The 27,430-nt window shown below is 43.2% G+C and overlaps 3 protein-coding genes across 4 annotated transcripts; 1 reads left to right on the top strand and 2 right to left on the bottom strand.

Moving 5' to 3' along the window:
• Positions 1–1,522: 1,522 nt before the first annotated feature.
• Positions 1,523–5,204, bottom strand: LOC112900616 (2-Cys peroxiredoxin BAS1, chloroplastic). The gene is made up of 7 exons (XM_025969462.1): positions 4,927–5,204; positions 4,737–4,811; positions 4,498–4,579; positions 4,327–4,406; positions 2,968–3,093; positions 2,741–2,854; positions 1,523–2,083 (listed from the first exon to the last, which is right to left on the bottom strand). The coding sequence occupies exons 1-7, from the start codon at positions 5,110–5,112 to the stop codon at positions 1,967–1,969; spliced, it is 780 nt and encodes a 259-aa protein (XP_025825247.1). The 5' UTR covers positions 5,113–5,204; the 3' UTR covers positions 1,523–1,966.
• Positions 5,205–8,710: 3,506 nt separating this feature from the next.
• On the top strand, positions 8,711–13,588 carry LOC112878918 (transcription factor E2FA-like). 2 transcript variants are annotated; one of them, XM_025943188.1, is made up of 14 exons: positions 8,711–9,172; positions 10,242–10,422; positions 10,533–10,589; positions 10,697–10,782; positions 10,862–10,950; positions 11,062–11,113; positions 11,226–11,278; positions 11,526–11,576; positions 11,655–11,703; positions 11,844–11,909; positions 12,009–12,085; positions 12,162–12,390; positions 12,675–12,741; positions 12,840–13,588. In XM_025943188.1, the coding sequence occupies exons 1-14, from the start codon at positions 8,945–8,947 to the stop codon at positions 12,959–12,961; spliced, it is 1,407 nt and encodes a 468-aa protein (XP_025798973.1). In that variant the 5' UTR covers positions 8,711–8,944; the 3' UTR covers positions 12,962–13,588. The 2 variants fall into 2 exon arrangements, with proteins under 2 accessions (XP_025798973.1, XP_025798972.1); XM_025943187.1 differs by having other exon boundaries at positions 8,713–9,172; positions 12,837–13,588.
• A 5,394-nt stretch (positions 13,589–18,982) lies between these two features.
• Positions 18,983–22,763, bottom strand: LOC112897441 (chaperone protein ClpB1-like). The gene is made up of 6 exons (XM_025965734.1): positions 22,097–22,763; positions 20,697–20,851; positions 20,017–20,357; positions 19,629–19,908; positions 19,348–19,545; positions 18,983–19,267 (listed from the first exon to the last, which is right to left on the bottom strand). Exons 1-6 carry the CDS (start codon positions 22,731–22,733, stop codon positions 18,983–18,985), a joined length of 1,896 nt encoding a protein of 631 aa, XP_025821519.1. The 5' UTR covers positions 22,734–22,763.
• Between the last annotated feature and the right edge of the window lie 4,667 nt (positions 22,764–27,430).

Raw genomic sequence — 27,430 nt, 5'->3', positions numbered from 1 at the left:
ATGCTTGCAGCTTGCAGGCAGGCACAGCAGCTGACGGACGTCCGTAGCTGACTGCCAGCTACTAGCCATTACATACAAACGCATGGAAAGCCAGAGTCCTATCCGTCGCGTTCGGTCGTGAACAGGGAGGGCCGCGCGCATGCAAAGGGGAAGCTCGTACGGTCATTCCGCTCGCCTTTGATTTGCGTGCGCGATACTGTGGTTGATTCCTTTTGCAGCCGTGGCTACCGCGGGATGAAGTCTCGAGGAGTCAAGGTGTACGTGCAGGCAGGCGCGTCCGCTGGTTCAAGCTGCGTGGGCCTTCTGCGTTTTTTTTTTTTCATTTGGAACTAGTGCATGCGGAAGGGAAGACGATTGGGACGACCGGACGACGTGACAAAACGGTGAGGAGCGCAAGTGGTTGATTTCCCTTACTGCCACTTGGAATCGGAGAAGAGACGACAGAAAGGGCAGCAGTACAATGTTAAGGCCCATAAAAAAAAGTGTAGACAGTGAAAAAGGTTTAAGCAAAGAAATAAAATGTTCATGAAATAAGTTGGAGAAATAAAATGCTCATGAAATAAGTGGGCTGGGACGCAGCCCACGGAGACAAGAAGCTTATGGGCCTCCAACAACAGAAATATCCATAGGAAAAGTTATTTTTATCTTACTGAACTTTAGAATGAATTCACGTTTCCTCCCTAAATAATAAAACCATCCATCTGGACTTCTCAAACTTGCGATACCGGACATATAACCTCCCTCGGTAGTTTTTCTCTTTTTTATTTATATTTATTTTAGCTGAATCTTTAAAAAATCATAGTAAATAAAAAATAAAAAATGGAAAATCTATTTCTTTTTACTCTATATGAGTAGATTTATGCATTGAACATATGATGTGTTATAATTTAGTAAAAAAATTTTGTTGTACTTTTTAGATATATACTTTTTATAATTAATTCATAGCTACAGTTTTCGTGATCCAATTATATTCTTGAGCTGTAATATTCTTGAGCTGTAGCGAAAATTTCATGCTCATTGGATCATGTATGCTTGAGCAACTAAATTTCAAGCTATATCAGACTCTTCAATTGCTCTAGCATACATAATCCAATAAGTATTAATTTTTTACTACAGCTCAAGCATAGTCCACCATAAAAATTTCACCATAATTAGACCACGGAACTGTAGCTATGAATTAATCATAAAAAATATATATCTAGAAATATAATAAAATATTTTTACAAAATTACATCATATAATAATATATTCACTACATACATTACTCATGTGGATTCCTACAAAATTAGATTTTCAATTTTATAATTTTCTTAATTTACTATAATTTTTTAAAGATTCAGCTAAAATAAACATAAAAAAATACAAACAAACCACTTATGAATCATATGTCCGGTATTGCAAAACTAATTATGATGTCCGGTATTGCGAATCTAAGAGAAGTCCAAAAAACGGATGATTTCATTACGTAGAGAGGAAGTCCCAAAGTTTAAAAGGTAAAAAGAACTTTTTGCAATATCCATTGTACTCGCAAGGCGATTTTAACCCTGCATGTGGGCCTTTCCGTTCAAGGAGCTTTACCCCCTCGTGGGCCAGAAACTGCAGCCCATGTTGGACGTTGCCCCCATACATCTCAACCAAAAAAAAAGAACGGCAAGGACACTGCTTCGAACAAAAGGCCCAACAAGGTGCTCGGGGCAAACTACACCAGAACCAGATGCTTGACCTCTCAAACACGACCAAAATGAACCTTATTCGTCAGGTCAAAAAAAGAACAAGGTGGCAGAGAACAGCATTCAATCGGGATGCACAAGAGCTACTACACTCGGTTCATCACAAGACGCAGCTGACATGTCAAAACACGAGCTCGGCACAGCAGTGCAAAAACTCCACAATGATCCACCGCTGGTGCACCGGAAGAGGGCGCACCATGATACAGAGCACCAAAGCTTCTGCGTGGCGGGGCATCCTAGATAGCCGCGAAGTACTCTTTGCTTCCCTTGGGGTCAGGCTTCATCGACCTCTCCCCAGGCTTCCATCCGGCCGGGCAGACCTCATCTGGGTTCTCCTGGACGTACTGCAACGCCTGATGAAACATTGAAAGGAGATGTTAGCTGTAATATTCTTGAAATATTGAAAGGAGATGTCAGCTTTAACGTCCTTGCAACTGTGACCGGTGGACTGCGAAATCGGAAAAAGCAACTTTATCTAAACAAACATGGGCCAAGCGCAAACCAGCAGAGCAAAATGCACAAGGATGTACCACTATTGGCATCCTGGGATTATGATTCAGTCTTTTTTTTTTATCTGGAAACTACACAAGGTAATTCCAAATCAAGCATCCCACTGGTTTCTACATTGGCAAGTATATTCAGTACAATAGAATGTACTCCAAGTGCCAAAGGAAGTAGGTAACACAAAGGTGTCCATATATTTCAGTTATTCATCTGTAACTTTACTGCTTTTGGATTAGAAATATACTTCAAAAGTTGGTTAAAGTTTATTTTGCCCCTTCAAATTGGGAACTATATTAAACTGTTAACAATCATTCATGTAAAATGCACATGTAGATGTTGGGTCGTGTTCAAATTGTGCATCACAAACAGCATGAAGGCAAAAATACATAATCTTTATATTTTTAGGTTTTATTAGTGACAGCATCAGAATAAATTCTCTTCGTTTCTCAAGTTCAGAGCAGCAGGCAATTGGAATAGTTATGTAGCACAAAAAAAATGAAACATACCTGAAGGGTCCTCATGGTCTCATCGACACTGCGACCAATGGCAAGGTTGTTAATGGTAGAGTGCTGAATCACTCCCTCCTTGTCGATGATGAACAGTCCTCTCAGAGCAATGCCCTGCCAAAAGAACGTTCAGATTTAGTAGCAACATACAACAGCAGAACATGGAAAACAAAATGACACTAGAGGGAAGAACCTAGGGAACAATATCATGAGGTTGAAAAGAATACCTGGTCAGGGATGAGAACACCAAAGGACTTTGAAATTGATTTGGTAACATCGGAAATAAGAGGGTATTTAAGATCCCCAAGCCCACCAGACTTCCTGTCTGTCTGCACCCATGCAAGGTGGGAGAACTGCATCCAAAGAGCCATTCAGATGCTAAGACATGATCAAATAAATAATGGCATGATCATGATGAAACCACAGTAATCAAAACACATTATCTCTAGTTGAGACAACTTACTACTTATATCTATACAAGTTAATATTTACTTTTCACCACATACATATAATGATATAGAGGTAACAAACAAATTATGCAAGCATAACTGTTATGACTTCAAATATATAAGTCATTAAGGCATTTTTCAATGTATACAGTTTTACAAAGGTTTGTGGTCCCTCAGCTCCATTATATTTGTCCATGGCACAACATGCGTACAAACCATGGAAGTAGCATACTCTCAAACAAAATCAATGTGAAATAATCATCCATAGCCCTATTAAATATCATAATACAATCATTTTTCTTCTACCAAAGCATTTAATTAGCAGGGTAGTGCAAATATTGCAATAGACAACCACACCCTTGGGGCAGTTGGCACCCTCCATGGACAAACATGGCAGAACGTTTTCTTTCTCCCGACGCCATGGACACACGTCGTCAAACAGAGGGAGTAGCATACTTTAGCAAACAGTAACGGTCAATGTGATGAAGACCATACGAGGTTAGGACATTTAAGGCCTCAAGTGAAACGTACTTTCTTGTACAAAAAGCAGAAATGGACAATGGATAGTGATGTGTCGCTACTATGAACGTTCATGTAGATGAATTTTCCTATAAATAGGTACATTCATAATGCATGCATGTTAGCACATATATCTCTACATGAGGAAAAGGAAGCATATGTCATCCTACAACTTTAACAAAATGAAACTGCAGACAGAAAAGGTAGAATTGCCTTACTGTTACAGAATAATATTGTGTGATTGCCGTTTCCTATCTCCAGGAAACATATTGTCCAATGTTGGTTTTAGAAATAACGGGACTATGTTCAATGATTGTGCATATAAGGAGAGCAATTATGCTCCAAAATGACCTAGAGTACGAATATCCACTATAAGAAAAGTATGATCACAATTAGTCCATTTCCACTATGAGCTAGCACATATCAGAGCTTAAATGTATTGTGAGAACTAACTGCCACGTATGACCAACCAGAAAAAAAATTCCACGTGCAAAAAGTAGAGGCATCGGGTGTTTAGCTCAAACATGCTCCCTTATGCTTAAGAATTAAGATCAATCGCCCGGCTGATTGTACTAATTGATAGTAACATATCATGGAATCTATGGTATTTTCACATACCACACTGTCAATGGAGACGCCAAGGATCTCAGTGTTCAACTTCTCGAATTCCTCATATCTGTCACTGAAGGCGGTAATCTCTACAGGTGTGCGTTTATCAGAATCTCAGACTGAGACCCGTAGCAATCCAATTGAACCTTCTTTATAGTAATGCTACTGTTTCATACTAACCGGTTGGGCAGACGAAGGTGAAGTCCAAGGGGTAGAAGAATAGAATCACGTACTTCTTCCCAATGTAGTCAGATAGCTTGACCTGCAAAAGCAAACAGAACAACGGCAACATCAGTCAGAACAAACATCATTGCCGACCACATAACTGTGCTACGCTACTTGCACTTTGGGCGGAAGAATCAGCTTAGCTGCCAGAGTATAAATCACGCAAAATTGCGGGGAGCGAGGGATGCACATACGTTGATGAACTCCTGGTCGAACACGGCCTCGGCCTCGAAGTCTGGCGCCTTGTTCCCGACCAATGGCAAGTCATCCTACAGCACAGAGCACAGGGACCACGTGGCGACCAGTGAGCGAGCAAAGCAGGAGGGGTCGCGAACCAGGCCCTAAGGTACGGCGAGGCGAGGCGAGGTGGCGAGGGGAACTTACGACGCCGCCGGCGCGGGCGACGAGCCTGGTGGCCCGCGCGGATCTGGAGGCGGCGAGGCGGAGGGGCCTGGCGGCTCCCGCGGAGCGGGCGACGGAGACGGACTGCGGCGCGGCGGCGAGAGCCCTGGCGGCGTGGGTGGGCGCAGAGGAGACGCCGGCGGCGGCGGCGGCGAAGGAGCAGGCCATGGCCGCCCGGAGTGGATGAGGGAGGGGGATGGGTGGATTGGGGGGTTTGGGGTCGGGGATTAGTTGCGATGGGGTTTCGAGATGGTGGCTGGCTGGCGGAGCGAGTGAGGTTTTAAATAGAGACGTGTCAGCGCCACACGAGTTCCTCGCTCGCTCCTGGCCTGCCTGCTTGCTTGGGCCGCACATGTTTCTATAGGTGTCTAGACTGTTCGTCGAGCTAGGGTATACTCGTAATCTCGCAATCACAAGGACGCCAACCGTTCGAAAATTTTGCTAGGTCAGATACTTTCAGAAATTCTAGTTCAGGAACCGAGCACCGGATGTACTCCTTCCGTCCTTGAAATTTTTCTGAGAAATCAAATAATCTCAAATTTTAATCAAATTTATACAAAAATATTACTATTTATATTTCAAAATAAGTATTATTAAATTAATTATGTAATATATTTTCATACTAAATCTATTTGAAGATATAAATATTAGTAATTTTCTATAAATTTGATCCAAATAAAATTATTTGACTCCTCGATAAGTGAGAGTTGCATTCTTTTAGGGGCGGAGGGAGTAATATTGTAAGGTCACTCTTAGTGGAGAGTATCATCGCACTGATGTGGTATGATAATGACACTCCTCTCTTATTCCATAAAACTCCCCCTCCTCTCTCCTCGTTAAATACCATACCGTGTCAGCAATTTAATGCTCATAACACTCCTATTAAAATTGGTCGAAGGAAAAAAGATGCTAAGGCAACTGCAATAACTGAAAACATCATTCATCATTATTGCCCATAAATTGTTTATTCTTTTATTAAAAAGTAGGATGGCAATAAGATTGATTTTGCCAAAACTTTTGATAGACTAGAACGGAATTTCATCAAAATTGTTATGTGTTGCCTTGGTTCCATGATTGTTTTATTGAGTGGGTCGCAGCTTGCATTGAACAGCGTGCTTTATTTGTGATCATCAATGGCCAATCTTCTGGAACGTTCCAAGGTTACAGAGGAATACTACAAGGATTTCCACAGTTTCCATACTTTTTTTATTATAATCATAATTAAGCTGACTGGTAGAATCTCTTGTGTTAGGTTGGGGAGATATCCAAATAATTCTCTTCAGGGACGATAAATTAGGATATTTAGAATGTATATATGTTGCTAGGTCATTTGTAGAATATGTTGTACAACTTTCTTTATTTGTTATTAAAATTTTACTATAATTGTCTAGTCAATCTTTTTTCTTAAATATCTTAAATCATAATGGTGAAATATTTCAATAAAAATGTTTGGTTAATACACAAATGCGACATATTGAAGTAATTATAGAGTTCACGCGCTTGTGTGTGAGAGAGCGCGTCTTATTCTTATACTAACACTATGGTACAACATAGTATTAGATATCATAAATTCTTCAATTTTTAGTGAAGGGCGAAATGAATGCTGAATTCGCATGAGGAAGCATGATGAATGAGAACCAAATGCAAACTGAATATGAAGGTAATGGATTGTGTTCACCCTAAGGATATCGAAGCTAGAGCAATTACCACTAACATCCATTACAAGGAATGACCACTACTAAAGCCAAGTAACGAGGACCATCACGAGTACTTCTCTACATGGTAGGTTCTTTGCTAAGATCTTGCCACCACCACCAAGGTACACGAACATGGGCGGAATACGATCTATTAGGAGGGTGTTAAAAGAATGGAAAATAGGCTATCAAGTCTTTTCATACCATATGTGATAAAGTAGTGAAAGAAAGGGATCCTTAGGTCAATACAATCCATTTTTTAGAGCCTTTTTCACACGTTGTGGAAGAGAAGTAGAAAGAAAAAAGTCCACTTTACTTCCCTTACCAATCCACTTTGTCTACTTAACCTCCAAATAAAATTTAGGCTTAATTTACTTCCCCAAACTATTTCAATTGGTCCAATCTACCCCAAATGAGATTTCTATTTTTTATTTATCCGCGCATAGGTAAATTTTTTGACATTAAATTTTGCACTGTGGCTTATAATATGATGCCCTATGCTAGAAAAATATATTATGATGATTACTTTTTATGCAAAATTGTATCTCTATGATCAATTTTGTATTCCTAACCTATGAAAATAATCATGAAAAAAATCTTAATATATTTTTATAACATAAGGCATCATATTCTCTACCACTCACAAAGTTTGAACTTAGAATTCAATTTGTACATGATGAGACAAAAAAGAGAAATATAATAGGGGTAGATTGGATCAACTGAAATTGATTAGAGAGTAAATTGAGCTTAAATTTTGCTCATGAAATTAATTGGATTGGTGAAGGGAGTAAAATAAATTTTTTTTCAAGTAGAAAACTAGAAAGTGCAACAAACAAGTATTTTGTTGCCCTGGAGTGTAGGGCTGTTGCAATGCTTGTTGTCGTTGATATTCAAATTTGCTTTGTGCATACTAAATTTTAATATTTTCTCTTTCTTTCTATTTTTAATGGCTACGTATATCAACTCCTTGCTCCCAAGAATTTTGTTAATAAGACTTCATCATTGAAAAAAATATAGTGAATGTTTCATAATTAACTTCTAGGAGCTCCAAAGTCCTCACTTTTTGATTCAAAATTTTGAAATTGCAGCATGAATCCTTTAAATTTCACAAATAATATATCAAATCGAGTTGCCAAAAAAAAAAAATCACCAACGACGCCCACACTATTGGAAACACAAAAGTCATACATAGTTTATCAATTACAAACCATCCTTGTTGTAAATAGGTTCACATGTTTGTCGGAATTTAAACATATCTGCTCAAAAGCTAGATACGACAAGAGAAGTCACAAAGCAATGATATTACGACCTTCGTAACAGTATTTTTGACAACGTTTCTTGCTCGGGAGGGGAAAAAACGAACTGAAATTTCAAACTGCAACTCAAAACATTCACGTTCATTTGACAGGAAATGCCAAGCAATGAAGCAACATACTCATCCTCATCCATCTCCAACTCTGCATATGTCACTCAGACCATACGTACGGGAGCCCGACTTGAAGTTTTGTATTTTGCGCTCCCCTTTCGTCCTCAAGTCGATGATTTCATATTTTTATCAATCTTTCCCTCCTCCCCACTTTCTGAATCCGTCCCTATCTGTCATGCTTATCCTCTCTATCTGCAGCAGCCATCAATACGGGGCGTGAACCGCCAGCTGTTTTGGATTCCCAACCCGTCTCTATTCTATTCCATTCCTACCGGCCTTCTAATTTCCGTAGCTCTGGCTTCTGGTGGGCAACGCGTATTATAAAAGAAAAATATAAATAAATGACTAAATGATTGCCTAAAATTTAAATTTCCAAGAGCATAATCTGAATTACTCGGACTGATCCGCAACGTCAAAGTTTTTAAATTCTTGACCTTTCAGTCAGATTCAAACACAATTTTTACCAGGTTTACATTCACACGGATGGAAATGGATGTTACGCGCGGTCTCGGCCCACGAAGCGAAACCGCGTGGCCGGCCCATTAGAAACCCCTCCACGACCCATGTCCATGCCCCAAACGCTGCTCTACTTAATTTCCCTCCTCCCTCCGTTCCCTCGTTTTCTGCTCGCTTTCTCTCTCTTCCCTCTCTCCCTCCTCTATTCCCCTTTCCCCCCTTCCCTCCCTCCCCTACCTCGCTAACCTCACCCACCCGCCTCCCTCCTCGCCGGTCCCCGCCGTCCGCCGCCGCCGGAGCCCTAGCTACGGCGAGGCCTCCGGCCTCCCCCGCCGTCGATCGGGCCCCCGGGAGCCCCGCGTCCCTCCGTGCGATCGCGAGAGATCCGGGGGCGGTCGCCGCCGGCCGTGGGGGCGGGAGCCACATGTCGGGAGTCGGCAGCGGCAGGCCGCCGGCCGCGCAGAAGATCCTGCAGTCGCTGCGCCCGCCCCTCGCCTTCGCCTCGCCGTCGCGGCCGCCCTTCGCCGCGCCCGACGACTACCACCGCTTCCCCACGCCGGCAGCCGCTGCGGCCCCAGCCGCCACCTCGGGCGGCGTCGGTGCGGCGGGCGCTTCTGATACTATCGAGGAGGGGCTGGTCATCCGGACGCCGGTGAGACGATGCTTTTTGCTCAGCGATAACCTCCGGATTTGTTTCCCTTGTGTTTTTCTGGTCAGCTTACAGTCAGTGTCTTCAGATGTTTTAAGGCGGCGAATTTTCCGTCTGCTATTGGTTCATATGTGTGGATTTGGGTTTAACTGCACTGGTCATAAGTTGAACCGCGTGAAATTCTGGCCAATTTCGTAGCTCCCTGGAAGTCTTCCCAGAGTGTCTGGAAGCTCAAATGCTCCGCACTCGCAATTATTAGACGTCAGGTAGGCGCGAACTATAATTGTTGTGCTTATGCAACCAGGATCCAAAGCAGAAACAATTTATCTCACACAGTTGTTACCATGCTGAGAGATTTGGAAATGGAGGGAAAGTTTTGCCATATAAAGAGTAATAATCTATGTGATGTGGATGCCATCCACAAAGAGATCTGGGATAGATGGAAACTTGGTCAACAGATGCAAATAACATATTCCCTTAATCATTGCCATAATAGCTTGCATATTGTGTGGCTGCGAGTATGATGATTTGGCTTGCAGCAGGACTTGATTGTACCACCGTTGAGGTGTACCCCTGCACTCTAAATTGTCTCTGCAGGCTTGCCAAATGAAAATAAAATTATATGCTTTATTCTTTCTTTCTGCCAGTATGTGTCTATGCAAGCCTGGGAGATATTGTCTATATTGAACAAAATTTGGTGGAATTACTGTAATTCAAGATTTTGTCATGTGCTCTTGTAACAAATCTGTCTGAAACTTTCTTGTTACTTTTTTCTGGTAGTTCATATGGAACTCCCGGGTCATTTATTTTAGGTAAAAGCTGCAAATTGTCATAGTTTCACATAGGGTTATGATATCATAACCTTATGCGTCAGCATTTATATACCTTAGCTTCTAGGTTGACTACATCAGTGAACTGTAATGGTTCCGTGCCACTAATGATGCCCGCATGCATCAGCTCTTTTTGTGCTTACTAGACCATGTCCACAAATTCTACCGTCACAATTTAGCATATCCTTAAATATTAGCTATTAATAACAGCTATGTAACACAAGTCCTTTTCTCTTCTGCAGCTAAAAAGAAAAGCCACATCTGAAGACAATGATGCTGCTGACTCGAGTGACTGTATTATTACTAGCACTGGATTTGCTGGTAGTCCGATGCTCACTCCAGTCTCTGGAAAAACTGTTAAAACTTCTAAGTCGAAGTCAAAGAACAATAAAGCTGGGCCTCAAACGCCTACGTCAAATGTTGGTGAGTGGAAACTTGTTAAACGATATGCCATGGTCATTTGCTTTTGAACTCTTCTTCATTTATGTTCGCCTGGAACAAAAGGGTAAAGATGAATGTTTTTGTACACGCAGGTTCACCTCTCAATCCAGCAACGCCTGCTGGCACGTGCCGATATGACAGTTCATTAGGTGATAATAACACTCTACATCTTAGATTTCTTCTTTTGGATTCGAGTAATATTACCCTTTCCATAGTAATGCTTGCTGTTACTTATATCCTTCTGATCCTTGTTCAGGACTTCTGACAAAAAAGTTCATTAACTTGCTCAAGCAGGCTCCAGATGGCATTTTAGATTTGAATAATGCTGCAGAAACACTAGAGGTTACAGATTTTTCTTCATTTCCAGCCATCATCTCTTTTCATCCACTTGGTTTACATTCAAAGGTTTATTACAATTTAGGTCCAAAAACGGCGCATATATGACATTACCAATGTCCTTGAAGGAATTGGACTAATAGAGAAGACACTTAAGAACAGAATCCGTTGGAAGTAAGATAGCTTTCTTTCGTTAACCCTTCTTTTCCTGTTTACGGTGCAATATTTATATCATTAACAATTGGTCTTGTTATTTCATGATGCTAATCTTGCATGACACTACAGGGGCCTGGACGATTCAGGTGTTGAATTAGAGAACGGTATTTCTGCATTGCAGGTATTAGTTTCTATAAATTTGCTTTCATATTGAAATTACCATGCTGTGCACCTGAGTACCTTTATATCTTGAGATGTATGATAATAACTAAATCTGAGCTCATTTTTTGCAGGCAGAAGTTGAAAATCTTAGCCTGCAGGAGCAAGCAATAGATGAGCGTATACGGTATAGCTATTGCAGTTTCTGTAAAGCTTACTCTCTGCTAGTACTCCCTCCGTTCCAAAATGTAGGTCGTTTTGATTTTTCTAGGTTCATTGATTTTGCTATGTACCTAGACATACGTTATATTTAGGTGCATAGCAAACACTATGAATCTAGAAAAGCCAAAACAACCTACATTTTGGAAGGGAGGGAGTATGTAACAGTTCCAAACAAAAACTGTACATAATCTGGTGTTTTGCTTCCCATTCAGTGATATGCGTGAAAAACTAAGGGGCTTAACTGAAGATGAAAACAATCAAAGGTACCTATACTTCTTTTACATTAATTATGCTCGTATGTCACTGTTTAATACAATGTCCAAGTTTCATTTGTCTATTAGGTGGCTTTATGTGACTGAAGACGATATCAAGGGATTGCCCTGCTTTCAGGTCTGGTACTCTATTTAAATGGTTTACTTAGTGTAATATTATTGTAGCCTTGAAGTCGTCCATTAATTTAAACCAAACTATTATTGTTGTAATCAATTTTTATGATATATCAGTAGTTAATATTTGTGCACTTTCTGCAGAATGAAACACTAATTGCAATAAAAGCACCTCATGGTACTACACTTGAAGTCCCGGATCCGGATGAGGTAGGAAGCAGTGAAATAATGTTCTTTGCGTACACAAATAAATAGTATTATAGTAGTGGTCAAACTCGTAACTCTTGTGTGTTTTTGCTGCCTCTGCAGGCTGGTGATTATCTCCAAAGGAGATATAGAATTGTATTAAGAAGTACAATGGGACCAATAGATGTTTACTTAGTTAGGTAATGTTGTATTCCTCTTGTGAAGTTATATGTTTGGATTGAATCTTAGCTAATCAAAACCTTGTTCAAATGATAGTCAATTTGATGAGAAGTTTGAGGAGTTGGGTGGTGTTGCAACACCTACAAGGCATTCAAACATGCCTAGACATCATCCTATTGAAGATTCCAATACAACAAATGGTGGACAATGTAGCACAGCGATGGATGTGGTACAAAATGTTCAGCAAAGCCAGAGGGCTCCACAGGATCCTAGTGCTTTGCATGATTTTGGAGGGATGACAAGGATTATTCCTTCGGATGTTGATGTAAGCCAGATCTTTCTAAAGTTTATATTTTTTTAGCCTATTTCCTTTGCCAAGGTCATGAAATTTTGTATCGTTCATTTAACCATCTGAAACTACATCCAAATCGCAGAAAGCATATCAAACAACACAGCATTGTGCATGCATCTATGAACTTTTGATATGCTTTTGAGTTTTAATTCTTTTAACTCCTGAATGCAGATCTTTACATGTAGGACCTGCTAAATTGGTTAAAGTATCCTGTTGCAATATCTTGAGTCACTTACCATCCTTAACAAATTTTGCAGACGGATGCTGATTACTGGCTCCTAACAGAGGGAGATGTTAGCATTACTGATATGTGGAAAACAGCACGTATCCTTGATAATAATTCATTATAAGCTTGTTTAAACTCATCTGTTCTGTTAAGTAATTGTAGTTGCAATTGGATGACTTAACATGGAAAATAGCAGAAGTGCAGTGGGACCAGATGGACTTCTTGTCTGAAGAAGTTGTCACACCTCGTGCCCATAATCAACAGCCAGTCACAGTCGGCAGGCCACAGATGCAGGCTCCAAGCATGGATGAACCATAAGATCATGGCGGCTTTTCAACTCTGACATCTGAAACACCTGGAGCAGTGTTTTGAATGAGATGTTTCTGGTGTAAAGAAATGGATTCTCTTGTGAAAGCAACTGCTCATGGCAACAGAAGAGCAGGATGATGTCATCAGAATCTATCACCTGGAGAGAACTTAGGGCAGCAGTTCAGAACTTCAGATCGATGTGCACCTTTAATTCGTACTGTTGCGGAGGCTGGTGAGGTCAACTAAGCTAACAGCTTCGGCCTGTTGTGTTGAAGCGCGAGCAGTTCCGTTTCACTGACAGGCACCTGCTCCGTTGTGAATCCATTGCTGTGCTCATTCATCTTCTGCTCCATTTGCTTAACATGCTAACATTTCATACAAGAGGTACTCTGTTGAGAAATGCTGCAAAAATGTGTAAACATCGTGACAAAATGGTGCACAATGCGTCAAGTGTTGGTGTAGCAATGGGTGAGCTATCAATGTAGCCAGAATTCTTTGTACTCTTTGTACAATTGTTTGATACCCTAGCACGCTGTTCCCTTGTAAAAAACAGTTTCATGCGTGTAACAAAGAGGAGACTCAATTTTTGTAGCATCCATTTGATCAATAAATTACTTGAGGCCTTGTTGGACCTAATATATTTTTTAACGAAGGAAAGATCTCAGCGTGTGCCTCTACCAGGCAGGTACAATTCTTGCAGGGACATGCACTATGCTATCTGAGTTCAGAAGGAGCCAGCGGCCCAGCACACACTGCTACAACAAAACTTTCAACGATCAAAACCCTGGCATCATTTCAAGCTAAAAGGATGCCGCATCAGTGCCAATGAGTAAAACCTGAAATAATTACAAAAACCCAGGTCGCCAGAAACAGTCTTCTGAAACAATTGCAGAAGGATCCCACCTTGCCAATAACAATCCCTGAAGAGCAGCCCGAAAAGAGCTTTGTTCACTTGTCAGGTACTCAGGTGCTGCCGGGCTCGCCGTCACCTTCTTCTTTGCCATGGAAGCAACCTCCACACATGCATCGTCGTCAACCTCCAGCTCACGTCGTCGGAGTCGGAGTGGCTAAGAACCTGGAAGACAAGCTTCTTGCCTCGCGGAACCACTACCTCCTGCTGCTGCTACGGCTTTGGCTTCTGTCACTTCCTCCTCCTTGCGCACGCTTCATCATGGCTTCGGCTTTGGCTTCTGTCTACCTACATGCATCAAGTTTCTCCAACGTATACTGTGGATGCATATATGCAAATCCGTAGAAACTGGAAATATTATAATTTGCATAATTGTATTCGTTCCACATTATTATGAGTATTGGCAATGTCTAAATACGTCTTGTTATTTACACATTGATAAGATCAATTGCTTTATGAGAATTGAAGCAATAAACTGAACTTCTGCACAGCACCATTCTTCCGTAATCCTACCAAGTGATCAAATGAGCCAAATAATTAATACACGGTAAGGATTCAGACATTGTCTGTTTGTGCATTCTGTAACCGCCGCTCGAACGCGGCGTCCATCTCGATGTACCTGCGGTACTCGTCAAATGTGGTAGCACCAGCCACCAACGCAGCGGATGCGGCCACGACAACGAGTGACGAGCCCGAGGAGCATGCATCTCGTCGTTGAACAGGACCACCTTGCCGTCGGCCTCCTCCGCCTTCTTGATGCGCTCCTCGAACATGCCGCGGTACCCTGTCCCGGCCAGCGTCGCGGCCATGTCGATCTCCACGACGCGCGTTCCGGCGGGGGTTGGCGGGACCCTCGGCGACGGTCGTCTTTCCGACCCCAGGCCCGACTGGCCCACGAGAACAGCGGCACAGCTAGCGCTGTTCTTGGTCCGGCGGCAGAGCGTGTAGACGACGCGGTCGATCTCGTCGTCGCGGCCGGTCACCGGGTCCATGTTGGCGGCGGTGGCGGTCATGTCCCGGCCGTACTTCTCCAAAGCCTCCTTGTTGCGTGGGTGAAACATTGCTGCCTCGCCGGAGGGAGGACGACAGCTGGACGAGGGGGCGGCGGCCGGCGACGAGGATGACGACGACGGCTAGGGCTTGACTGCGGGTTTGCGGCTGCAGTCTGCACATAATTTCATCCTTGCACTGGGGGCTGGGGTCATTGAATACCAGGTTGGATTGATTATTGCTGGATCCTTATAGTTACACATGTCAACACTGATTGGGAAACCTTCATTTCTTTGATTTTCATTTTGCCGAATTCTTTTTCCTGTGTTATCTAACATTCCGTCATTCCCAACAATGCATGCCCAACCCTTTTGTGCTGGAGCTTAAGCCCAAACTGACACATGGGCACATGGCCATGGACAGTCACGATCAAAAAACCAGACTTGCATCCAAGCTAAATTAACAATGTAGCATGGGAGCCTCAAGCAAGAGCACTACAGCTAACTATTTGGCAGAAAATAAATATATAAACCAACATGAATGAAGCCCAGGCTGCCATGCAGGCACCGCTTTGTTCACCTTGACTCCTGAAGCCACCCGACTAGGGGGATGGCAACGAATCTAAACCCACTGGGTTTTGCTTCCCCAAATCCGTATCCGCGATTACGCCCGTTAAAAACCCATTATTCGTCACGGGTTTAATTTTATGCACAAACCCGTGCCCGTCGGATTAACGGGTACCCACGGGTCGTCCGTGGGTCTACAATTTACTATACTAGTTTTAGTATAATCAAAAAAGTTTAATATAATAAGCATCAAATTTATAGTGTACAAAAATACATGATGAGCAAGAAGTTCATTATTCACTAAAAATTACTAGAGGAAATAAAAATATAAATAACAAGTTCTATATTTAATGATCATAACACCATACAAAATCTCCAATCCATTATATGCGTATACAAACACTACAATTTGCAAAGCAACAACACCCCTACCGCCACCAAAATATTTAGGGTTCACCAAAATAAGAAGTGAAGGAGAAGGGATATTAGTTTATTAAAAATTTAAAAAATAAAATAATAATTGCACTAGGTTGGATTGGGTTTAAAAACTAATGGGTTTATGGATTCGGTTATTGTAGGAACAAATCCGTGCCCACGAACCTAACAGGGTAAGACTTTATACTCATTAATAAATTTATGGGTCTAACAGTAGATCCTAACAGAGTAAAAATTCATCGGCGCCATCTTTGCACCCGACCCCTGGAGCCCTAGCCTGACTGCCACCCCGCCACGCGCTTGTTCCCCTCAGGCAAGGGCGACTGCGTAGAGAGCACAAGTCATGTGTCAAGAAAGATTTTTTTGGACGCTGCAGGGAGCTTGTCTTCAAAATGGAATAATGCACCGTCTTTTTTTTTTGTTTCTAGCTATTGATTGCTTGTTCGCAGCTTTGTTTTTGAAATCTTGCTAGCAGCACACACACATTCATCCCAATGGCCGTTGCTCAACCGAGGTCAACATGAAGACAGCCATCTATGTGTGTGCCAGTCGTCTCCGGTGGTGGACAGCAACTGCAACTACTATTATTGCTGCGCATTGAACTTTAGATTTCGCAGTAATCCTGCGGCTCCGAATGAGCGATAGGGTGGTGGATGACTGGCTGTGCATGGGGTAGCCGCGCAGGCGCAGGGGACGGCAGTCGAGCGGCGCCTCTGGCTGCCGCAGGCGCGAGCCGTTCCAGCGTTCTGATAGGCCACTCTCCCCAGTCCAATTTTTCGATGTCTCTTTACAGAATTATACGGTACGACTAAGTACAATTCCCAACTCGAGCCTCCTGCCTTCGTTTACTTTCCACTGTCATATGTTATTCTATGACGACTTCATTTTGGTGAGAGTTTATATGAATTTCCTTTCCTATTTCATTGTACTGAATCATTACAAAGGGTTTTGGGATCAGCGTTGCATGATCATATGGAGCTGAAGTTTTTATTTGTCACTGATTGCGCGATCTTATCCCCAATCAATTTAGCTTAACATAGCTGTGCCATCTCATGTCACATGAACGAAATATGAAAAATGAAAACTCAATGGGTTATCTCCTGCCTATCATCCTACAACCAGGACTGATAACAGAGCATACCAAAATACTTCAGTATGCCTCCATAAGTTTGTTCCACCTTGGTGCCACATTATTTCTTCCGAGCCTTCTATGCCCTGCTGTTTTTTTAGTGTTTCACAACAGTATATCATAATGTGTTGAAGAGTTTACCACTGCCAAAGTGCATAACAAAGCTTAATCATGTCAAAAATATATTAACGAGAAATTTCCCTTTACTGTTCCATACCATCGATGCAACCATGAAGTGTCAGAGTAACAGAGCAGCACGAAAGCTGAATAATTTGCAAGTCCTACTTCAGGGCAGCATCTCAAATGGCTATGTGTTTACCAACTGAATCGTTGATTGGATTGTTATATATCTGATGTCGTGTCCAGCCAAATCAGAAGTTACTGCATGCAAATATATATCCATCGATTCCTGCTTACTTACAGTTATGTTGCTTATAATGTGCATTGCCAATCACACATCTTCTCATTATGCGCATACTAATCTCCTTTGTTCATTGACAGCTTCAGCTAGGGAAGTAAGCACGCAACTTTGTACTAATGGTCTTCGATCAGAATAAAGAGGAGACAATAATATATCATCGCAGCTGGCATCAGTTTTGCTTAAGTGAACCTTCAGTGTAGATGTACTTTCACTTCATGCCTATAGTGCCGGTCCTGCTTATGTTTATTTTTTTCGATTATTTGGGTTGACATTCCTCATAGGATATTCATGATTTGTGTACAAGAATCCATTATCTTAATTCTAAAAGGAAGATATGGAAAATCATGTTTCCTTACAGTTAATTGATATGATGATGATACACCGATTCGCTTGCCCAAATCAATCAGCATACTGCCAATCATTTGTTTGCAGAGCAGAGCATTTAGCATCATCTCGATACGGGCCGCGCGCTGATCGTCCTAGTATATACAGTCCTTTGTGAACCGGTTCGACCCAACTCTAACTCATTGTATTCACCAGCCGGTGTCATACCAAAATAGTCTTCCCGCGTTCACACAACTCACAACCAACTAATCAACTCAGGTTTTGGACCTAACTCGCCCAAAAAAACACTATGTGATGGATGAAAACAGACCCACTTTATCATGTTGCTGTCAAACCTAACTAAAAGCGCACAACACTGCTACACTACACATGGTGCTACGGAATATTTGAGTAATCGCAATGTGATAACCCAATGGTAAAGCACTCAAGCGTAGTACTCCGGAGGAGATACACAATGAACTTCCTGAAGTGGAATGGAGCATCACTGTGGCAGATCAAGCCAAGCCAACCAGAGGATCCAAAAGGAAAATGAACTGACGGTGTGATCAGGAAAGATGCAGTAGCTGCAGGACAATCAGGCACAAAACGATCTGAAGCAGATAACTTTGTAGAGACCTACAACTGGCCATCTTAAATTAAATGTTGATGGAGCTTTCATTCAGTAAACAGGTCGAGCGAGGATCAGCTGGCGGGTGGTTGAAGTTGCAAATGAGAATACGAGATCATGACTATTGGCGATGTCCAGGTAAGTAAGGCATGCAAGGAGAGGAGAGACCAAAATATAGCGTGCCAGCCGAGTTCAAACCGCTCTGGCAGGTGCCCCTATTTGTATCGAGCCTCCAGTGCTCCAAGATTGTAACTCTATAACTCTTGGAAAATGAGAATATAGTTAGTTTTAGAAGATAGGTGAACCGTTTTATGTTCATGCTGTGCTAGTCTATGAACACAAAATTATCAAAGGACCCCCAAAGTTCAAGCACTCCAAAGAAGCCCATGCGTGACCAAGACCTATATTTGGTAACCCAAATTTGTGCAACCATACCCTAGTCTTCACAATCAGTATGACAGTATCGAGTCATTGGGATGCTGACGGCAATATAGGAAGGTAGCAAAAGCACATAAACAGTAGCTCAGTCGACACCAAACCTTACAATACCCCAAAAGAACCAAACAGTTTGCGCCTCTCCGATAAACATACGACTGATGCACAGCCGCACTAGCACTTGAACTAAATTCACTTCCAGTTAGATGATATGACTATCCCCTTCGTTTTCTTTACTATAGGAGCATTAAGGTCTATGTCATCGTCACTGTCGGAGTCACTAGAAATCTCCATGAGAGGCCTCTTCTCCAGGGTGCGCGCATTCTTCACTACTTTGTACTTCAGATCTTTCTTATCTTCAGAAGCGTCGATGATGACAGTAGTTTTTCCATCTATTTCCCCTTTAAAAAGCATCTCAGCGAGCTTCGTCATCACATTCTTCTGCAGCCACCTCCTTATGGGCCTTGCACCATAAAGCTGAGGAAGATGTAGGTAGATTAAGAGAAGAAACAGAGCAGAGTCATATATGTTAGCAGGAAAGATGATAGCGTGCTTACTGGGTTGTGTGATTCTGACAAGACAACATCCAGAACAGCCTCACTTGCATATATATTGATGCCCTTTTCAGCTAAACGATCAATGATGCCTTTCAACTGAACATTAGCAACCACCCTCAGTTTATCTTGTGAGAGTGGCTCAAATATCACAATCTCACTCAGCCTGTTCAGGAACTCAGGTTTGAAATGTTTCTCTGCCTGCAAGAGCAAAAACTATTTTTTGATCGACACTATCATCATACTGTATGACTGAACATTTAGAGCAACTAGGTCGTGCAAACCTGTTTGATGACAAGGTCACGTGCAGCCTCCATCGATTTTTCACCGGTCATCGCTTCCATTAGGTACTCGGCTCCAAGATTTGAAGTCATAATAATGATGGTATTCTTAAAATCTACAGTTCTTCCTTTGCCGTCGGTCAAAACACCGTCATCAAGTAGCTGGAGGAAAACATTAAACACTGCAGGGTCGGCCTTCTCAATTTCATCAAAAAGGATTACGCTGTATGGCCGTTGCCTGACTTTCTCGGTTAGTTGTCCTCCATCATCGTGGCCTTGATAGCTTCAAGCAACAGAAAAATGTTCTTGAAAACATAGTCGATATGAAACTCAACAAAACGTGAGAAGATATCAGGTGAACAGTAGGGAGAGAAAAAAAAGTGTATAAAACCTAGGAGGTGCTCCAATGAGACGTAGCACCGAGTGACTGCCAACAAACTCAGTCATGTCGAACCGGATCAACATCCTTTCACTATCGAACAGCTGTTCTGCGAGAGCCTTTGCAAGTTCTGTCTTGCCAACACCAGTTGAGCCCAGGAAAAGAAAAGAGCCTATTGGTTGTCCAGGTTGATCTAGCCCAGCCCTTGACCTTAACACTGCCTGTGCGACCAAATTGATTGCTTCTTGCTGGCCAACAATTCGCTCTTGCAACCTATCTGCTAGGTGCATTAGCTTTACCTTCTCATCTTGGGCGAGTGAACTGACAGGAATGCCAGTCAATCGGCTCACAACCTAAAGCAGTGTTACAAAACAACCAAGTAAGACAGTGAGATTGTGGACCACTCCCACAAAAAATAAAAGTAGAAGTTATAATATAGTATATGTCATTCTAGTCAGGCAAAGAAAGCTGTTAACTAAAACAAAAGTGTACCAATGTGATCTTCTGACTTGGTTTTATATTTTGACATAACTACTCATAAACAATGATTTTTACTGGAGTTGTGCTGAGATGCGAGATGGTGATGTCAGCAAATTTTCAATAAACATATTAAAACGATGAGATATTAGTATAGTTTACCTATTGCTCAGTATTAACGAACAAGTCTAAACATAAGAATAAAGATAACATGCCTGTGCAACTTGATCTGGGCAAACAATTGCTTTCTTCAGAGCATCCACAGGGCTATGCTGCATGTTGTTCCCTTTCAGCTGGTTGTCAGTATGAATCCTTGTGATGGCACTTGCTTCATCGATAAGATCAATTGCCTTATCAGGAAATTGACGACCTTTAAGAATATAAAATGAACCCATCAAGTTTAGTAGGAAGTTAGTAGCAAGCAATTAAATCTTTCCTTCAGCCCTACACCAAATACCGGATGGCTAACTTTTCATGCTAAATTGTAGCGAGACCACACCATATTAGGTACGTTTTTAGTTTATTTCCACAGTTGTGTCAAATATTCTCTCCTAGCTTCACAACCTCCATAACATGCTATACTGCTCTGCCTCAGTTATGATGGTTGATGGCAAAAAAGGAAGCGTGTACAGCCAGGATGTACTCAGCAAAGATCTGAGCCTGATCCTATTGCCAGTATATGTAACATGTGTCTTGATTCAAAAAAAGAACAATAATCATATTTTTTATGCTATGCAAATGCAGGTAAATTTCATAAATGAGACTTTGATTTCAACAAGAAGAAAGCAGAAAGGTTTTCAAGTACACAAACATGCAACAGCCAACATAAAATGCAATTGATAAGAAACGCTTTAGTCCATACAATCAGTTCGAGAGGTAAAACCCTTTGAGGAAACCAAAATAAAAACAAGGTTTAGTATCATACTTTCTACAGCTATTGTGTCCTACAAGAAACAAGGGTACGACTTAAGCACAATTTTGAGATCAACTTTCTAGTGATCAGACGAAAGAAGTGGGAAAATTATCACAAACTATGTAACTTAATATCCAAGCTTTTTCTTAAGCAAGAAATTAGGATCGAGCCACTTTGATCTTTTTTTTCAGAAGCAACCTCTGAAAATGTCAGAGTTCTTGCAATTCGCTATATTCAACCTCTGAATATAGAATATATATAGTTTATCATTAGTGAACTTTTTTTTATTGAATCTCTTATTGACATACAAAGAAACAAGAAAAGAGACTCAGCAAGGAAACAAGAATCAAAACCAAGATCTTTTACCAACCATTGTCTGGGTTAACATAACTTAGCAACAAAGGGTAAAACTTTAAGGGAAAACACATGTTCAAGATCAGCTTTCAAAGAGATTAAATAAAGAAAGTTAACTGAACCGATTTTCTTAGAGAGAATAGAATCAGGATTAAAGCCCAGCTTCGGTAATGTAATGTGCATGTTCATTCTACTGGCCTAACAAGAAATTCAGCATAACCATGTGTACTGTTATCTTCAAAATGGAATCTAAGCACAGAATAATTTGCACTCTCCAATTTATTAGCTGTACAAATTACAAATATAAAAAGCAGCACCGCTAAGAAAGTGATAAAAAATTAAACTCACCAGTGATGTACCGGTTGGCAAGACGAGCAGCGGCTACAATGGCAGCATCCTGAATTATGGTGTGATGGTGTTCTTCATATCTCTTCTTCAGGCCCTGCAGAATGGCAATGGTCGCCGATAAGCTCGGTTCTTCAACGAGCACCTTCTCAAACCGTCGCTCAAACGCAGCATCCTTCTCGATGTACTTGCGATATTCCTCAAATGTGGTGGCGCCCACGCAGCGGATGCGGCCGCGGGCCAACGCCGGCTTCAGCAGATTGGCAGCACCCACGCTGCTAATGTTGCTGGCACCAAGGAGCATGTGCATCTCGTCAACGAACAGGATCACCTTGCCGTTCGCGTCCTCTGCTTCCTGGATCACGTTCTTGATGCGCTCCTCAAACATGCCCCGCAACGTGGTTGCGGCCACCATCGCACCGAGGTCGAGCTCCAAGATGTGTGCCCCAGAGAGCGCAGCAGGGACATTTCCCGCCACAATGCGTTGGGCAAGTCCCTCGGCAATGGCGGTCTTGCCAACCCCAGGTGCGCCGACGAGGATGGCACTGTTCTTCGTTCGGCGGCAAAGGACACAGATGATGCGGTTGATCTCATCGTCTCGGCCGATCACCGGGTCGGCCTTGCTAACCGCAGCCACCATGTCCCGGCCGTACACCTCCAAAGCCGACGCCTTTGGCTTGAGAGCAGCAGCGGTGGAGCCGGATCCTCCTAGCAGGGTGGCTGCCAAATTCATGTTCGCCGGTGTCGAACCGCTTTGCGCAGTTGATTGAGCATGAAGCGTTTCCCTTAGTACGACACCCAAGGTGACTGGGGCCACTGAGGAAGGGGTAGGGTTGGCGACCATAGGCGGCGCCTGGCTTCGCGCATTCCGTTGTAAGACCGCAGCAGTGGAAGGCCCCGCTGCATGCAGGGAAACATGGTGCGGCACATTGGAGTAGGAGGCAGCCACGGTTCCCTGCAACAGGGATCCCAAGTTCTCCAACACGTCAGCCGCGGAGAGCGAGGTTTTGCGCAAGGAGGCCACAGACAAGTCTGCTACAGAGGCCATGTGGCGACGATGGACGGCAAAGGCCGAGGGCATCTGCGGCAAGCCCAAGTTGTTGGTGTGTCTGAGCACGTCGGCCGGTGGGATGGACATGGCGGGTTGCATCAGAGCTGAGTGAGCTGGAAACGTTCGGGATTTAGTTTGGGGCATGGAGGAGGAGGCCGGTGCTGATGGAGGTGGGGCCATTTGAGTAGAGGGCTGCCTATATGGGTCGGAGTCGGAGGTGGAGGTGGAGCCGTTGAGGCGATATGCTCTCTCCGGTGAGGAATGGGGTTTTCTAGCCTGGGGTTGTGTGTCTCGAGGGGTCGAGGTGTCTATATATATCGGGGTGGGCAGTGGTGATAGTCACGTGTGCACGTCTTTTCTAGATATAAAAAATTTATGGTATGGATAAAATAATAGAATAATGAAGAAAGTGATATCTTTAATAGAATTTTTTAATATAGACATAAATGTTCAAAGATCCAAACCTAGACGGAAATCTCAATCCTCGTTGCTCTAAGTCGTTATAGTCTCTGGGTGGTTGGATTGTGCTATAGGTGTATCTGCACCGTCATTTCCTTTGCCTTGTGTCGTTTCTCCAAATAAATTATGAGGTTCCATCCTCCACCCGTCATGCGTTACGGCCAGGTGTAGGAGGACTACCACCTGATCCTGCAGTCCTACTCTCCACAACGACAGAGGTGTTGGGACGTCATATGCCACCCACCAAATCATTATATAGAGTCCCATATAACCTGGACATTATAGCTCCATAAAATTAACTTTAAAAGAAGAAAAATGACATCTCCAATAGGATCTATATATATATTACAAATATAAATGATTGAAGATCGAAACCGAGACGGGAATCTCGATCCTCGTTACTCCACATCAACATATATAGTCTTTAGGCAACAACTATATCTCCACCGATTTTTCCTTTGTCCGCTATCATTTTGTTAAAATAAACTACATGATTTCAAGCTGGCTATCTCCTCCCTCCATCTATCACCAGCCCTCCCTGCACCCCCACACCTTTCAAGGCATAGGAGGAATGGCACCGCTCCTACTCTCCACAACGATGGCGACGGCGATGCGTCACGCCACCTCCCATTAAACCATTACTCGAGTCCTAGATATGTTACACTTATGGTACCAATAAAATTAACAAAGCGAAAAGGGAAAATTGATATCTTCTACAGGATCCATATATAATACAAGATATATATAAATTTCTAAAGATCAAAACCTAGATAGAAATTTTGATTCTCGTTGCTCAATGTCACCCTTCTCTGTGTTGTTGGATTGTGCCATAATTTAGCTCTACTATGCTTTCTTTTGTCCTCTATTGTTTTCCATAGAAATTATTAGGTCTCCACCTTGCTCTGGCATCCCTCCACTTGTCGCCACCACGGTCCTCTAGGTGTAGGAGGACTAGCACCGACTCTTGCTCTCCACAACGATGACGATGTTGACGCGTTATATGCCACGTCATATGAAATCTCTACACCAGTCCTAGATATCCTAGACATTATATCACCAATAAATTAACGTAGAAGGAGGGAAAGGCATATCTCCAAAAGGATCTATATATGTGTTATCGCCATATTTTGACCAGGCCAGAGGTGGGCTATTGAGCAAGATGGGCTTAGAAGGCAGTCGTGACAAGGCTTGCGAATTGGGCCCGTGCGCAAGATGGAGGCCATAAGGCCGCGTAAATTAGGAATAAGCAGTTAAGATTCGTGTCGTGTTAGGTTAGGGTTAGTTAAAGAGAACAAGTCTACGGACTATAAATATGTACCGTGAATAAACAAGAAACAGAATCAATCATCATCAACTCTCGGCGTATCGCCACCCCTGTTTTAGGGTTCTTCATCGGGTAAGCGCCACGCGACCCCGATCACGTCTTGCGTGATCGGGGTAGCGTCACCCTTGCTCGTTCGCTTATACGTTGCTCGTGCTGAAGCCTTGTAGATGGCGAGTAGCGTTATTTATCCTAGCATGCGTTGAGTAATCTTTTCTTTTGGTGCTTTCATTGTGCTTTATGTGTTGCTCTCACATGTCTGATCATCGTACCCGTTCGTGAGTATGTTTGTTTATCTTGTTTCGTAGTTGTCAGTAGATCCAATCTGTTATGGCTGGTTTCTATGCATTTAGAAGCTTGGTTCAATATGTGCACGATTAGGCCTTGCAAACGAGTTGAATGATCCGATAGTATGCTCTGTATCGGCTTTTGCTTGAATAGAGGTTGTTTGGGGATCGGCTTTCAGTTGTTCTCTTGCTCTCTGTTTAGATCGTTTTGTCGATGCTTTTGTGTATCTGTTAGGCTCAATTACGTGTAGGATGTTCCGATCGTGTAGTGAGGGCTTAGTTGTTGTGGATTGGATTAGATTGTTATTTATGAAGCAAGTTTTATTTAAATATATATATATACGTACCAGTTTCTATATTGCCTGTTCCAAAGATCCGATCCGGTATTGACGCAATCGGCTCTTCACAGCCGATGCCGGGGAGGAGATAATGAGCCGATTACGGCTCGGGTTAACCTTTACACATGTCTGTGCACGCAGGAGTTTGACACGTCATACCTTCCTGATCGGGTGTAGGATCAGGTGGCACGCCTAGCGATTCTCAGCCAGGGCGCGCGCCAGATCACTGGGCCATTGACCGAGGGACCGGGGCCCACCAGCCGTCCCGGAAGCCTCCCGGCTCCTCGTGTTGCCTGTCGCTGCCCGCCGGCGGGTTTTGACCGACAACACATTCTGGCACGCCCAGTGGGACCTTCTTCATCGACTTCGTCATCATCATCGGCATCTTCTTCATCGACTCCGTCATCTTCGTCGACTCCGTCAGTTGTGGTCAACAAGATGGCAAGGGAGGATCCGATCTCAAATGAGGAGCTCTCTGCTGAGCATAAGCAGAGGTACGACGAAATCAAGGCTCAGTTTGAAGCCGATCTCATCGGCTCTTTCGAAAGGACTCGCAACCACGGTATCAGGTGGAGAGGTTTTTCACCTGAAGGTGCTCTTGATGGAGTGGATCTATCTACCCCGTCTGAGGACCGCACCAGAGCTTTGCGGCAGGAGGTGAATTATGCAGTGGCTCATTCGTTGCACCGGCATTCTGAAAGTCTGGTTAATGCTTTTGAGCGTGTAGCTTTACGGGTGGTCCAAGAAATAATGAAGCATCAACATTCTCCGACTGGGCCCGCTCTGGGAAGCCATAAGGGAGAATTGCCGTTCCAGACCAGACCTCCTGTGCCTTATGCACTTGCAGCGGCGGAATCACAAGGCGCTCCAGCTTACGTGGTTTACAAAGTGGGAGGTGATCCCACAGACCACCAGTTTTTCAGTGAGCCGCCCAAGGAAATCCCACATGGTTACATGTGCGCATACATTCCGGATAGCAATAATCCAATACATCTCTCACAGAAAGTGGCTGGAGGGGTACCTGGAGCTGACGCGGATAAGCAAGCTTGGTTAGCAACCTATGCCACAGGGCCGAGTCATGATAGTGTGCACTCGGCCCCCGGATTACAAACAGCGGAGCAGATTGGTACCATCCTAAGGGATCAGTTTGGCATTTTGCCGAAAAGGAGAGCGATCGGCTATACAAAGCCGTATCCGAGTGATTATGACCTAATTCCATTGCCACCCAAGTATCGGCTCCCCGAGTTTACCAAATTCAGTGGGGCAGAAGGTGCTAGTTCCATCGAACACGTGAGCCGATATTTGGCACAGTTAGGTATGATTTCTGTGTCGGATCCGTTACGAGTGAGGTTCTTCTCACAATCGCTTACGGGATCGGCCTTCGGGTGGTACACGTCATTGGGCCCTGACTCCATCCGTACGTGGAAACAATTGGAAGAACAATTTCATATTCAGTATCATTCAGAAGCCGCAGACGCAGGGATTGCCGATCTGGCCCAAATGCGACAGAAGCGTGGAGAAACTGTGGCGGAATTCATTCGACGCTTCAGGGAGATGAAAAATAGGTGTTATTCAACACGGATCCCAGAAAAGGAAGCTGTGGAATTGGCATCTCTAGGGTTATTGAAGCCGATTAGAGATCTGGCTTTTCAATTGGAATTTACTTCGCTGGCGCATCTGGTCCAGAAGTTGACGATGTATGAGCAGCGTCACCCTGAGCTGTACCAGGAAAAGTTCAAGCGCCAAGTAGCGCTAGCTGACACTGAAGAAGCCGATGACTCCAGGGAAGAAGCGGAAGTATCAGTCGCAGAATGGGCTCGTGGTGCAAATCCCGTATCGTGCAAGTGGGTAAAGCAAACAAGACCGGCAAAGGGGTTTGAT

The sequence above is a fragment of the Panicum hallii genome, chromosome 1 (genome assembly GCF_002211085.1).
Source record: "Panicum hallii strain FIL2 chromosome 1, PHallii_v3.1, whole genome shotgun sequence".
Taxonomy (NCBI): Eukaryota; Viridiplantae; Streptophyta; class Magnoliopsida; order Poales; family Poaceae; genus Panicum; species Panicum hallii.
This window is presented reverse-complemented; position numbering and strand designations above follow the sequence as displayed.

Bases quoted from the DNA above. Each gene is read 5' to 3' on its own strand.
- LOC112897441 (XM_025965734.1), bottom strand. From the start codon at position 22,733: ATGGTGGCTGCGGTTAGCAAGGCCGACCCGGTGATCGGCCGAGACGAT. The intron at 20,358-20,696 runs GCATGTTATCTT...ACACTGCTTTAG, and splicing joins GCCCAGATCAAGTTGCACAG to GTTGTGAGCCGATTGACTGG. The intron at 19,546-19,628 runs GTTTGCACGACC...TTGCTCTTGCAG, and splicing joins GTGACCTTGTCATCAAACAG to GCAGAGAAACATTTCAAACC.
- LOC112878918 (XM_025943187.1), top strand. From the start codon at position 8,945: ATGTCGGGAGTCGGCAGCGGCAGGCCGCCGGCCGCGCAGAAGATCCTG. The intron at 10,423-10,532 runs GTGAGTGGAAAC...TTGTACACGCAG, and splicing joins AACGCCTACGTCAAATGTTG to GTTCACCTCTCAATCCAGCA. The intron at 10,951-11,061 runs GTAAGATAGCTT...ATGACACTACAG, and splicing joins AAGAACAGAATCCGTTGGAA to GGGCCTGGACGATTCAGGTG.
- LOC112900616 (XM_025969462.1), bottom strand. From the start codon at position 5,112: ATGGCCTGCTCCTTCGCCGCCGCCGCCGCCGGCGTCTCCTCTGCGCCC. The intron at 4,407-4,497 runs GTTAGTATGAAA...GCACACCTGTAG, and splicing joins CACCTTCGTCTGCCCAACCG to AGATTACCGCCTTCAGTGAC. The intron at 3,094-4,326 runs GTATGTGAAAAT...CTTTGGATGCAG, and splicing joins GCGTCTCCATTGACAGTGTG to TTCTCCCACCTTGCATGGGT.